Raw genomic sequence first — 15486 nt, 5'->3', positions numbered from 1 at the left:
ATATTAGACAATGTTACACTGTACAGTGCACAGTATATCAATATAATTATTTTACACACTACTACAAATATTACCACATAGCATGCTGCCCTATGTAATTGCCTAAAAACTGCAAATACTAAAGCCCCACTATGTGTGACCCTACATACACATAACATAACTGTGAGATGAATGATCATTTGGCCCACAGTCATCTTGCCCAGCACTCTCATATGTATGCACACTTGGTTCAGCCAAACAGAATATGCCATAGACCAGTTAGTGGTTACAAGGGATTGTAGAATTACTAAAATGGGTAGACGGGAAGAATATGCAAATCTGACTTCCATGATGTAATTAGGAAGTCAGTGCCTCAGTCATGCACAACAATAGAGGGCGTTCACTGGGTAGAATAATTTGTTGCCAGGACCGCCTCAACCGAATGGTGTGCTGTCTTCCAGGTGTCAGGGTGGTGGGTACCAATGACTGCATACTTGGTAGGTGGAGGTTCCTTAAGAATAATTTTGAAGAACTAGGCTCCAAGCTGAAGGGAAGGACCTCCAAGGTTGTATTTTCTGGAATACTGCCTGTGCCATGTACAACACAGGAAAGGCAGCGGGAGCTTAGGAGTTAAAAGCATGGCTCAAGTCTTGGTGCAGAAAAGAAGGTTTTGGGTTCTTAGAGCTCTGATCTGACTTTTCACTGGGATACAAGCTGTTTTCCACACATTCACCTGAATAGAAGACAGCCTGCTGTGTTGGAGGAGAGAATTCTAGTGTGTGTGGGGGAGGGGGGGAGCATATAAAGTAGGAAGGAGTGGAAAGGGTCAGGCAGACATTATGGTAACAGATAAGCCAGAAAGGAGCCGGGTTATAGGAGTAAGTGGATTGTGGTGAATTAGAACAATTGATGAGGGGATCCATATATTACAACTGCACAGTATACATAAATCTGGCCATAAAACTTTAAGAATTCATATTTCTGGAAATTAATGTGTGAATTTGGATGACAAGTTAAAGTGTATGTTCACAAATGCAAGAGGCCTAAGCAAGCAAGCATGCGGTCCAGGAGGAACACATTGATATATGGCAGAGTCATAGCTAGATTCCTAATGGTACGTTCAAGTCTGCACTGGAGTCTCTGTTGGACACTCCATTACAGCATCCGCCTGAAAATTGGAGGAGACAAAAGACCTGCACAGAGGACTTCCATCTTTGTCAGTTTCAGTTTTAAAATGACAGACCGCATTATAGTCAATGGGGTATGTAGGACTACATATGCTGCTGCTATTTTAGAGAAGGACATCTAGAAAAACAAAATATAGGTTAAAAACCAACCAAGAATAAGAACCCCCCGTACCCAAGCTACCTACGGCAGATGCACCACAAAGGTAGCTTCAAAGCTTGCTAGCAAAGCAACACCAGTAGGCAAAGCTTGTACAGAGATGTGGACAAGCATAGCTCTGAGAGCAAGGGGAGTTTAAATAGCCCGGGAAAAGAGAGGGGGTGGGGCCAACCCAAAACTCCACCCCCTAACCCTCTGATCCTCCTGGCCCACGGAGCAAACCAAGACAGCCGGGGGAGGAAAGGAGGATATGAGGGGTAAATTAAGGAACCCCTCTGTCCAGAGGAAGGGAGAACAGAAATAGTACTACCATCGAGCCAGGGAAGAGCCGCGCTGCATCGCTACTGCGCATGTGTGGGCTCAACCTGGAAGTAGAAGCCGGCGCACGAGCAATCAGCGCCTGGCCGGAACTCGCCGTGGCACAGGGATTCCACATGAAGTTGGATCAGACGAAGGTTCCCCCTGCGTGACTGTAGCCGGCGTGGCGGAGAAGAACCGAAGGGACCGCACAGCAGCAGCATGAAGCCCCTAAGCTCCGGACTCCCCAGGGGGAGAGAGGGAGATGCCAGCGACAGGTAAGAGATCAGGGGAAGAGGCAGCGATACCTCCCCCCCACACTTGTCCAGTCACACAGGACAGAAAAAAACACAGGGGGGAGGAGGTCTTTCGGCCTCTTATAGGGGAAAGTTCTGTTAGCTAATTAAAAGTTCCAGCTGTCCTAACAGCACACAGGGGCAGGAATATCCCCATCTTGTGCTGCTGTTGGGCGTACGGGGAAATAGGGTTTTGTAACAGAGAGACAGTGTGGAAGCTGCTAGGCAGAGGCAGCAGCATGAACAGGAGCTGCTGAGCTCACACCTTTAAACCTTGTAATGAACCAACTGCAAGATGGGAAATACTGGAAAAATCGACCACATGGAGAACAAACCATAGATGGACTAAAATACTCCAATCAAGAAATATAGACAAGAGGGGAAACAATACACTTCATGGAGAATCCAAACTAATCTCTACAGCCACCACCACAAAAAAACAGAACATCTGAGCAAGGTAAGGCCATCTGGCTGCACACAAAACTACCAGCTCACCAGACAACAGATTAAGGAATAAGGAATACATATAGAACTGAGATTAAAGAATACGTACAGATCCTAGAAATCCACAAAATGGAATACTAAAATATTGAACAAGATGAAACGATTGAGGAGATAGATGCTGGTACCAGCTACACAACAGTCTCTGTGCAGGGGTGGGGGGTGGGGGGGCAGGAAACAATAGAGATTACATATGCCTGTAACCTAAACCAAGAAGACAGAAGAAGGAAGAAATATTTGCATCTCAAAGCTCACCCCCAGACTCTGTTTGCTGATTACACTTCAAAAGGACTAATTAAGAGAATGACCAACTTAATCATGTACACAGAACAGACACAAGCCTGGCACAAGGCTGTATGTGAGGCTACATACAGTATAGGACAGATGATACCGATAACAGCAAAACAATCAAAATAATAATTACAGAAGTGTGGGGCGAAGTGTCACTTACCGTAGCGCTTTATGATACCGGGATATTTTTGATACAAGGAAAGGAAACCAAACTCGAGAAATTTATAGACATTTTCTCTAAGATCAAAAAACTAGCTCAGACAAACAAAAGAGAGACAGACACAGAACCATCCTCCAACCCTGGAGAATCTCCTACTACAATTTCCCCCAATACAGGAAAGACATTTACCCGCAAACAGACACAAGCCAGCAAACCCTCCCCCACCCCCTCACACCTCTCACTGGAGTCCATTGCAGAGACTATATCACGACTGGAGACCGACTTCACTCTGCATAAACACAACTATGAAAGAAATTCCAATGGCAACAACATACATAACCAAACAGCCACAGAACTCCCCAGCATAAATGGAGACACAATAGAAGAAACCATTCACAAACTTCTCCAGGAAAATGCAAATCTGAAAGAAAAGATAACAGCCTGTCACCAGGAGAACATAAAACTGTGGGAACATATGACACTCTGCCACCAGGAAATTGGAGATTTGAAGAAAGCGTTAACAGATCTGAAACTACAGACACAACACCCCACACAAGAGATAACATCTAAGAAAGAGGGGGAGGAAAACACAACAGACTCTGATCAAGGTATCAACAAATTAGGGGGCGTTCACACTACCGTCGGTGTCCGACATGTAGTGTCCGCTCCTAGTGTCCGCTCAAAATCTGTCACGGACACTAGGAGCGGACACTAGCTGTGTCCGTGACACCTGTCATTCACTTGAATGGGCATCGGGTGCGTTCTTTTGCACTCCGTGCCCGTCCTTCCCTGTCCGCAAGAGAAGATGTCCGACTTCTCAAGCGGACAGAAAAATTCTGCATGCAGGGTTCCTCTGTCCGCTTGAGAAGACGGACATCTTCTCTTGCGGACAGGGAAGGACGGGCACGGAGTGCAAAAGAACGCACCCATTCAATGCCCATTCAAGTGAATGACAGGTGTCACGGACACATCTAGTGTCCGCTCCTAGTGTCCGTGACAGATTTTGAGCGGACACTAGGAGCGGACACTACATGTCGGACACCGACGGTAGTGTGAACGCTCCCTTAGAAGAGTCTGACACAACACCAGAAAGATTAGAACCGCCCAACACCAAAGAAACAGAGACAGGGCAAACCCAAACAACAAAAACCTCAAACCCAGATATAGTCCTGATCATAGAATCCAATGGCAAGTACATTAATACAAGAAAGCTATTCCCATGGCAAAGAGTCAAGAAAATACACGGCCCAACCATTGAGAAAGCAACCAACATCATCAATAATCCCTTCTTTACCACCCCCAAGCACATCGTCATACACACAGGCACAGAAAAGCTCCCTGACCAGTACCAACAGATAGCGGGTCAACTGGTCCAACTAGCAGAGAAAGCAAAGAAACAGTTCCCAGACTGTAAAATCATCCTGTCATCTCTGCTCCCACAAGAAGACATCTCTGAAGATATCATCAGGGAAATCAACACAGAACTAACAGCCATAATCAGATCAATATCAGGCATCACCCTTGCACAACACTCCTCCATAGACCAGCGTCACCTATATAATAACAAACACCTCAATAAACATGGAGTCAGCCTACTAGCGAAGGAATTCAAAGACTTAGTGCTCAACAGAGACTCCGGGCCTAGACACCAAACATGACAAAGACTCATGGAAATAACACCCGCCAACATACAAAACCAAACCCCCAAAGAGGCCACCTAGCAAGAAAAAGCCAAAGCCAACCAGAGCAACCCAGAACACCGACATAGAGGTGATAAAGAGAATAGAGAGAATGGAGTCTGCGGTCACTACAATGGCCACAACAGTGGCACACACGAACCAAGCCGTCACCTATTTAGCCAAATTGATACCAGCCTGTCCTATGCAGGACAGCTCATTACGAGGTTTACCCACCAAAGATGATACCACTAACTATCAGTAGTTGGAACATACAAGGGCTGAACGCCTCAGCCTTTGGCTCTAAACCAAAAGATCCAGACTTCATAGACAGAATAAAAAATAAAGACATCCAAATTCTCCTAGAGACATGGACCCGGGCAGAAGACGAATCCCTAACGCCAAAGGGCTACAAGGAATTCTCCGTGCCTGCCCAGAAAAATAAGACTAACAAACAAGGCCGCCACTCAGGAGGCACACTAATATGGTTCAAGGAGGAGCTCAAAAAACACGTAAAAGCTACCAAACGTGGAACCAATCACATATGGATAAAAATGAGCAGCTCCATCCTCAGCAGCCAACAAGACATTTATCTCTGTGTAGTCCCCCTACCATGACCATGAAGGATCTCTAGCAGACCTGAAACGAACCAAACCCATAAAACAAACCATCAAACAGTCCCACAAATGGTTCGACAGCGACTGTAGAGCATTACGCCGTATCCTAAGAACAGCCTTCAACCAAAAACACAGAGACCCCAACAACAAGGAGGCGAGGGAAGCCTACGACAATCTGCGCAAGTGATACAAAGGCACCCCCAGAGAGAAGAAACAAAGGTACCTCTCCCACAAAATAGAGCAACTCGAGGACTCTCTCAAAGACAGGTCATTCTGGGAGACCTGGCACCACATGGACACAAAGCCCAAGAAAAAATCCCTCCGTATCCAAAGCGGCAACATCTGGCTCAACTACTTCAGAGGTCTCTACAAAAACATCCCAAAAGAAGACCTAACCCCAAAACAGCAACAGATAATCACCAAACTGAAGTACATGGAGAAAGTTATCATGGATTTCCAGAACCCTCTGGACTCACCAATCACCATAAAAGACATACAAGAAAGAATTGCCCTGCTGAAAGGCAAAAAGGCCAGTGGCCCAGACGGCATCCTACCAGAGATGATCAAATACAGCTCTCCAGCAATACACGTGGCACTGGCAAAGCTTTTCACCCTTGTCCTCAACGCAGGACACTTCCCCCATGACTGGAACAAAGGCCTCATAACCCCCATCTACAAGAATGGAAACCAATACGACCCGAACAAATACAGAGGGATCTGCGTCAGCAGCACGCTGGGGAAACTGTTCAGCAGCATCATCAATAACAGAATCCTCACCTTCCTCACACAACACAGGGTCCTCAGCAAGAGCCAAGCAGAGTTCATGCCAAACCACCACAACACAGACCATATCTACACCCTGCACAGCCTCATCAAGTCCCACATCCACAACACCAAAAGAGGCAAGATATTCGCCTGCTTCGTGGACTTTAAGAAGGCATTCGACTCAGTATGGCACCCAGGTCTGCTCCTGAAACTCCTAGAGAGTGGAATAGGAGGAAGAACGTACGACGTCATCAAGAGCTCCTACACCGGAAACCAGTGCAGTGAATGGGAAAAGGAAAGCATACTTCCAACAGGCCCGAAGGGTCAGACAAGGCTGTAGCCTGATCCCAATGCTCTTTAACATCTACATCAATGAACTGGCTGCAGCCCTGGAGGCATCACCAACCCCAGGCCTCACCCTGTACAACCGTAAGGTGAAGTTCCTGCTATACACCGACAACCTCCTACTCCTGTCTGCCACTGAGAAAGACCTCCAAGAAAGCCTGTCAGTGCTGGAAAAATTCAGCACCACATGGACTCTACCCATCAACCACAAGTCATGGTATTTCAGAAGAAGGGCCACAACAAAGCCCCCACCCCACAATTCACATTGAACAGCTCCACACTGGAGAAAACCAACAGCTACACCTACCTGGGGCTGGAGCTCAGCCAATCAGGAAGCTTCAAAGCAGCAATAGAAACCCTGAAAGCAAAAGCCTGCAGAACCTTCTACGCCATCAGAAGACAACTGTACCACCTCAAACCACCAGTGAGGGTCTGGCTGAAGATATTTGACGCAGTCATCGCTCCGATCCTTCTCTATGGCAGTGAGGATTGGGGCCCAGCCACCTACCCAGACCAGCCAAAATGGGACTCTAGCCCAACAGACACCTTCCACCTGCAGTTCTGCAGATACCTGCTCCATGTCCATCGCAACACCTCCAACATGGCCTGCAGGGCAGAGCTAGGCAGACTCCCCCTATGGCTCACCATACAGAAGAGGGTGCTAGCATTCCAGGCACATATTCAGGAGAGCAACCACGACTCCTACCACCACCAAACATGGCTAAGCCACAGAGACCTGAGCAAACCTGACACCCCCAACCAAACAACAGCCAACCACCAAACCAAAAACACCAATAGATGACGACCAAGGCCGAAATAAAAGCGACCACAAAGGCAAACAGAGAGCGGTACATCAAAGAATGGAGTAACAAAATAAAAAACTTCAAGAAACTCACCGTGTACGAATCCCTACAAAGGGACTACACCATGGCCACCTACCTGGAGAGAATACCTCACCCCAAACACAGACAGACCCTGAGCCGGTACAGACTGAGCACCCACAGGCTAGAGATTGAAACAGGCTGACATAGGCAGACGTACAAGCCACGGGAGAACGGACTGTGCCAGCACTGCGACCAAGGGGCCCTAGAAGTCGAGACCCATTTCCTGCTACACTACACCAAATAATCAGCTGTGAGGGCCGTCTACTACCAAAGACTCTCTGCCCACATCCCAGACTTCACATCTGCAGACGAGAAGAGGAAACTCTACATCCTACTGGGAGAAGAGGAGGCCACTGTGGAGATCGCTGCCCAATACGTATCCAGCTGTCACCAAACAAGAGGAAGATGAAACGCATGGACTATCAAACCCCCCACGGACTATTAAACCCCCCACCCACAAGACCACTAAGCCCCTCCCATCACTCGCCTACCCCATACCCACACGCCCCAAACAAGAACGACGATACCCTAAGGACACTCAAACCCCCAACCCATGGACCCTGTACCCACTCCCCTCCACCCCCCCCAACCCCCTTCTTTGCTTTGGCAACACCAAATGTCTTTTTCTTTGGTAATGCTAATAAAGCTCATTTGTGTCTTGTTGTTGTATCTTGTTGAGAGATGAGGAGGGGGGCTGAGTAAGAGGGAGTTAGTGCAGCAGCTATATAGGAAGCTACACCACGTAAACAAACACAGAGGATGCAGCAGCAGCCAGAGACCCTCAGAAATCACTCCACACACTGCTAAAGCTATATGGGTGTATTTATTAACCCATCACTAGCACTAACACACTTATTAAAAAAAAAAAAAAAAATTCTGCCCGGAAAACCCCTTTAACTATATAGTAAATAAAAATTTTGTTCATTTTGTTTTAGGTGGTAGAAAACAGACCAAAATTCTATTTTCAATATTTTAGTCTTTATTAAATAAAAGACGTAAACAATGAAACAAAAATTCTCCATTTTAACATCTTAGCTTTTCTATTTGATAAAACTATTTCTCATTGTATTCAAAATATGTCCTAGTATAAAGTGCAAAAAATATTTCCCCTTTCATTAAACTAGGAGCGAAACATTTCACATGACTGAAAACACTGACCAAAATAAATACAGTATAAACTGAGAATACAAATAATAAAAAAACAAAAATCACTTGTACAAAAAACGAAACACTTAAAAGCATACGCTACAGATCACCATTATTTGATGTGTGTATAGCGGAACAATATTTTTTCCTTAGGTCTTTTGCAGTATTTTATGATGCAGTAAAATTATAGTATTAGGATATTTTATTTCCAGTTGATTATACTCAAAGTGTATATTTCCATAATCTCAGGTCTTAGCTCTGCATATGTTTGATTGTTGCTGTAATCATTTTTATATTCACTTTGTGTTATATATTCAGTAACAGTTAAAGGGGTTGTCCCATATCTAAGCATTACAGTTCCTTACCAGATGACACAGAATATAAGTCAATAAATAAAATACTCCTTTATCTAGATATTGCTAGTACATATTGTTCTTTTGATTCCTTTACTGTGTCCACCATGCATCAAAGTCTGTGGTCGCACATGCTCAATAGCACAATCCCACCAACTGGGTTCTCTTTTAAGAGCGGTGACCTATAAGAGTCTGAAGTCTGAATCAGATTATTCTCAGCAGCACTGGGCACATTAGGTGTACGTTCTGAGAGGGAATCAAAGGAACAGCAGGGGGCGCCAAAACAAGTATGTAATAGCAATATATAGACAGGGGAACATAATATTCAATCATGATACAAACTCTTTAATGTTATTTGCATAATGCAAATCAATACGTACCAAAAACACATTTATATATTACTTCCCATATTACAATGAACCTTCACAATAATTCTATGTAGTGCAGCTTTCGCAAGAAATAAATAGTACAAAATAATTATTAAATAATTCAACGCAAAATACAATGAACACATTTAAATAAAAATACAAAATCATAAGAATATCAAATAAATATTAAATAACAATAACTTAAATTAACAACCAAAATCTTATGAAAAAACAACAAAAGAAACAACTGATCTCTTCTCCCCAGTCAAGACAAGTTTCGAAGTCTGGGGAAGTCTTGTTTGGTGTATGGAAGCACCTTTTGTATACTAAATACAGAATGTACAGAGAAAAAGTGCTATTTTCCTTACTCGGAGAGTACCGTCTTTATACAGACTTGGTCATCAGCTGAAATCGAAGCACATTTCTCTTTAGAGTCTGCCCTTCAGAACTCCAGAAAAGCTGAATGACCAAAGGATAACTTTAATTTACGGCCATTGCTCTGCTAAGGGGTATTCTAGCTGTAGCAGGTCAAAGTGATAATCTGTCACTTACTGGGTCTGTCCCCAGGGTTTGCAGTATTGACAGGGAGCAGAGGTCCTTTGCCATTGTTACTGCATGTCAACACTCCAGTCTCAGTACTCTGCAGGGAACTGATTCAAGTCAATTGGGGTGAGCTGTAGTTTCTACACTGGTTTTTGATGCCTATATCCCAGCAATGTAAGATTTTTGATGGACGGCACTTGACGGTACAAGCTATTGCAGAACTTTCACTTGAAAGATTAACCAGCAATAACGCTACTGGATGTCAGGCTACTGAACTTTTACTTTTCTATACTCCATTTTTCTGAACCTGACCTATCAGACAATGTATATCCCTGTAACTGCAGTAGGAACACTATTACAGCCTATGACTTAATAAGTAAGGTCCAATTGTCAATTCTGGGTCATTTTTAAAAGTTTTGCACAGCAATCATAAACAGCCTGACCCAGTTCATACAAAGTATCACTTGGAAAATCACAATGGGAAAGTATGGCTACCAGTTACAGATCAAAGTCCAGAACATCAGTGGGGGTGCTGGCCCGCTCAATCTCCTCTATGACCTTGGAATCTGTGCTGCTGTCACTTCCAGCTTGTCGGAGGTTGGATTCTAAAGACACTTCAATTTGCTCTTGGCACATTCTCAGGATATTCTGAAATGAGAGAAATTGGATTATTACATGTATGCAAATTAACTGCAATTACTGCGAAAGTAGTACAACACTTCTACTGAACAACAGCTATTTCAGGATGAGCAGCACTTAGTTTTTGACTTCTACATATGTTTTTACACCTATTGCAGGAGGATATGTTACTAGAAGTCCACTAGAGGGCACTCTGCCATTTCATAATACTTTTCTGATTTTCTTATTCCAGCTACGTTATCTTCAAGTGCATGCAGTGTCTTAACGATAACCTATCCACAATAAGGAAATCATGGCCGGGTTTCTGACAAGTGATGGATCATAGAAAGTTCCTGCAGGCATTGTTGTACATATTGGCAACCAACCAAGACAAAGACTGCCGACACTGAGATGGATAGAGAATATCTTTAAAACTTAAAATTTTGATTATTTATATTTGCAAAAATGTTTAACTGTCTACTTATTTAAATATGGTCATAACTTTTCTTTTTCCACTTACACAGCCATGTTAGCCCTGGTTTTCTGGGAATCAGTAATGATAATAGCGATATCAAATGTATATGGTTTTTGTTATGTTATACCTTTTAATATAATGTAAACTTGGGGTGATAATGTATGCATTTCCATAACTTCTTATAGTTATGTGTACGGAGTTGTGTAAGGCATCTTTTTATTGATATTACTTTGGAGAATGTCTGATATTTTGGTCACTTATTACATTTTGTGGGGGTGAGTGAAGCAGCAGAAAAAAAAATTGGAATTTGAGTTTTTTTCCTGTTACAGCGCTCACGGCATGGGATAAATAAAAAGTTTTAGAGTACGGTAATATCTTTACATACATATTGAAGCCAACCATAAGCATCACTAGCTGTATCATCATGGAAGAGGCCTCATGGCTGCTTCCACAATCTCCGTCAGCAAAAGTGAAAGTAAAACTAACCACTCAGTCTTATGTGAGTGCAGCATCTGAATGGTTAATGGTCCTGCCGCCGGACCCCTGTTGTGTAAAGACATGGTGGCTATGGCGCCTGCTCTGCTTCTGCGTGGGTGAAATGGTTCTTCACACAACCCAGGACATACGTGTAAGTCTTGGTCCATAAACAAGTTATGTATTATCAGCAGGAGAATCTTATTTTACATTCTCACTAGTTACAATGATGGAAGATGGAAGGCCTGACAGATGTGGGGAATTGAGTTTTCTCAGGATTAACAGGAAATAAAAAAGGTCTGCATTTTTCCTCGAAATAGTATCACTTTCATCTATGGGATGTGTATGGTATTGCTGTCTAGACTCATCCACTTCAATGGAGCTGAGCTGCAATACCAGACACATCATGGACAAGAGTAGTTCTGATTCTGGATTCTGCATTCTGAAGACTATGAACACAAGTCTACAGTATATAGCAGGTTCACTTCTGTCCTGTTGTAATGTCCTTTGCCAATGTGAACTTGTGAGGGAAACAGAGATAAGTGTGTATCACATGATAGAATTACACTGGTAAGTAAGCTTACCGGATCACATCCAATGGCTTTGGCGAGGTAGTTTGTGACTGCCATACTAGAGCATGTCATGCCCAGGTTCTCAGGCCGCAGACCTGTGACTGCTGCTGCCATGCTAGCGGCGGCCACCATAGAAGCTGGTAGAGCAATGAAAGTGCAGTCTGTGAGACAAAAGTTAACAAGAAACCTTTAATCACATGCAATATAGCAGAGACAATAAAAGTAACCCAAAATAACAGTATTTTCTGACCCTGGAAATTGGCGACTCACCTGTAGTGCAGAGTGCAATGAAGGTTTCGGCGTGCTTCCTGACCTGCTGCATCTTGTCCCCTGATAGACTGAGAAACTCTAGGAAGTGAGGGAGAAAGTCTCGGGGTGTCACAGCTTCTATATCCCACTTTAACTTGTTCAGGACAAGCAGCTCCACAGCCTATACAAGACATTAGAAACAATGGGCACCTTAGGTTGCCATTACATGTAACAGGTCTACTGCTACAGAATACTGGATCCTATTGATAATGTCCAAGAGTAACTGATCATAATGCAACCCTTACCTACTGGGGAATTATTGTGCAGCCATGGCTTTACTGTGGCTTAGCACCTAGTCCTAACCTAAGTGGGGACTAGTTGTTCAAATACACGGGCCAATTGTTTTACCAAACTTAAAAGGATTTTCACTTTCTACCAGAATGTTTCCATTCACTGACAGCAAACATATCTAAAAAATCATTAGCAATATAAACACAAAGTATACTAGAAAGTTGCAAATGTTTTAGTTACACAATTGGATAAGATTATGTCAATTGTGATAAGACTTCTGGCTGTTTTGCACCAAGACATCATGGATATGACAAGAAAGTGACAAGATGTTCCAGTATGTTCCAGTTCCAGTATGTTCTGGTATCACTGTTCTTTATTTAAAGAGGATTTTTCACCACTTGCACCAGTTCTTTGCATTCTTCAATAGGTGTGACTCCATGGAATCCAGCACACTTGGAACGTTTGTCCTTAGCCCCTACTATTGCAGAGTAATATGTGCTGTTAATTTCAGCACCACTATGCTCTCTACTGGTGTCACACTGGAGCAGATAAAATCTGTGACTGCCTACCAGACAGTAGAGAACATACGGTAGTTTGCTGAAAGTAATAAAAATGATAGCTCTGGCACAGGTCGGGCTACAGGAACAAACTCAGAGTCAGAGGGGATGAACTTATTAAAGAATGCAAAGAGTTGGCGTTAGTAGAGTTTGTGAAAAGTCTTCTTTAAGTTGCATGTCCTTCATCCAAAGTCTTTATAACACCTTCCAGTAATGATTTATTGTCATCAACCTCATGTACCACAGCTCAGCCAGTGTATCTAGCAGAAGGCATTTAGGAACATATGATGTCACAGCTTTTGTAAATGAAGCTTATGAATGGCCACAAGGTACCTACCCGCATTTCACTGTCTGTGAAGGAGAAATCAGAGTACATGCAGAGGTTCTCAATGGCTATTGGTTTTGACTCCTTCAGTTTGGAAGCAAGAAGAAGACAGGTGGCACCCACAAGCTGAAGCCTCCTCTTCTCTACAGGCACCACAGACAAGAACCTGTCCAAGCAGTTGACGGCCAGAGGGAAAACCTCTTCTCCACATCGCTGGTCTTCACATACCTGGAAAATATGCGTGGGGTCATTTATAAAATATTTTGGAACTGATATGCTCATTTTGTTGTAAATGTCCAGAGAATCTGCTGCAAAAACCTTATCCTTACATGCAAGTGTTACAATGGCATTGCTGCATAATAGGTAAGCTGCAGATTTTTTTTAGAATATGGAATGTGTGAATGTGCTTTTGTAAAACTTACATTTACTAGCATAGTGCTGAAAGTTTGTTGTAATTTTTGGTGTAGACTCCATAGATGTCAATGGGGTTTGTTTTTGTACTTTGCCAGTGACCTCTGGATACAACAGAACTGTCACTGTCGAGTTGTTATATTTGCAAGCTTCTGATCCCCCCACCTTGCCAAACCCCATCAATATAAAATTTTGCAAAAAGGGTTACGAAAAATGCTCTGTAGAATTATGGGGGTTTGAGGGATTTGTGCCATAAGAATTACTGTTAATTAGCATGACCCTACAGTCAGTGAAAAGTTATTGCTGACATTTATCACAATGGAGAAAATATTAGATGCATGACTGACAAGCATCACAAAGAAAATGTACTGATACATCCCATATATACAATGATTTCTATTCATACCAAGTAATTTATAATAGCCTTAATGATAGTAATAATAATATGACAATAATTTAAATACTAGTAAGAAAGCAGTGCACACATTTACTGAATGTCTGTGACAGACTGTAGCCACAACAAGGAGAGACACTACAATTCCCAGCATACCCTGAATGTAGATGACTGGTATGGAGCATGAATAAACCCAGATTAGTGCCAGTAAGTGACATTAGCCAGTGCACTGCAGATCAGTCCCATGTATTCATGTGCAGCACAAGGACATGCACTGACAGCTACATCTAGGGATCAGTAACCCTATGTGGCTCACCTCTAGCATCCAGCTGGTCAGCATCTTCCTCATGTATGGGTAGATCTCCTTCTGGACACACTGGAAGTATGTGGGGGAGGGCATATATCTGTCCTGAGATGTCAGCAGCCTCTCCAGCACCCGGCTCTGGAGCAGGACAGGATCAGCCTGGGCCATTACCTCCTTCTCGGCCTCCCAGCACAGCAGACTGCCCTCCATTCTGAACTCTGCTTGTACAGCTGCTGCTGCTAAGATAATAATAAGTCGTGTCCCTTTAAACTTTCTCAGCTTGTCCCTTTAAACCCTAGGCTCATATACTCGCTGAGCTGGAGAAGCCCCGCCCACTGGCAGTGGCCCCGCCCCCTGAGCTGCCAATCACACAGTCCAAGTTTCTCATGGGGATACATATGGGCAGTATTACATCTGAGCTGTCTGCTGTACAAGGCTCTGAGGCTTGGCTTTTTATTACACTTTTAGGAGATTTTCTCTCGTTAAAGTATATATAAATATATATATATATATATATATATATATATATATATATATATATATACACACCAATACATGTTCAGCAGAAAGAAGACAGAAATCTTATCCTTCTGACACATAAACCTGTCCAGTCATCACCTGACAAAGAAGCATTGATAGCATTGAGTATGGCTGCAGAAAAGTCATTTGCCCTCATGTAAAAAGGGCATGTGCTGATGACAAACATTATAGTTGTAATAGGCTCCAGTATAGCTGTAATAGGCTCCACTATAGTGTGAATAGGCTCCAGTATAGTATAGATGTAATAGGCTCCAGTATAGTTGTAATAGACTCCAGTATAGTATAGATGTAATAGGCTCCAGTATAGCTGTAATAGGCTCCACTATAGTGTGAATAGGCTCCAGTATAGTATAGATGTAATAGGCTCCAGTATAGTTGTAATAGACTCCAGTATAGTATAGATGTAATAGGCTCCAGTATAGCTGTAATAGGCTCCACTATAGTGTGAATAGGCTCCAGTATAGTATAGATGTAATAGGCTCCAGTATAGTTGTAATAGACTCCAGTATAGTATAGATGTAATAGGCTCCAGTATAGTATAGATGTAATAGGCTCCAGTATAGCTGTAATAGGCTCCACTATAGTGTGAATAGGCTCCAGTATAGTATAGATGTAATAGGCTCCAGTATAGCTGTAATAGGCTCCACTATAGTGTGAATAGGCTCCAGTATAGTATAGATGTAATAGGCTCCAGTATAGTTGTAATAGACT

The 15486-nt window shown here is 43.1% G+C and overlaps 1 protein-coding gene across 1 annotated transcript; it reads right to left on the bottom strand.

The window, feature by feature from the left end:
• Window positions 1–10028: 10028 nt before the first annotated feature.
• LOC142209574 (G1/S-specific cyclin-D1-like) lies at window positions 10029–14516 on the bottom strand. The gene is made up of 5 exons (XM_075278584.1): window positions 14248–14516; window positions 13139–13354; window positions 11975–12134; window positions 11717–11865; window positions 10029–10213 (listed from the first exon to the last, which is right to left on the bottom strand). Exons 1-5 carry the CDS (start codon window positions 14443–14445, stop codon window positions 10064–10066), a joined length of 873 nt encoding a protein of 290 aa, XP_075134685.1. The 5' UTR covers window positions 14446–14516; the 3' UTR covers window positions 10029–10063.
• Between the last annotated feature and the right edge of the window lie 970 nt (window positions 14517–15486).

This window comes from Leptodactylus fuscus, chromosome 6, assembly GCF_031893055.1.
Source record: "Leptodactylus fuscus isolate aLepFus1 chromosome 6, aLepFus1.hap2, whole genome shotgun sequence".
NCBI lineage: Eukaryota > Metazoa > Chordata > Amphibia > Anura > Leptodactylidae > Leptodactylus > Leptodactylus fuscus.
The sequence above is the reverse complement of the archived record's forward strand: the minus strand, read 5'-3'. Positions and strand labels throughout refer to the sequence as shown.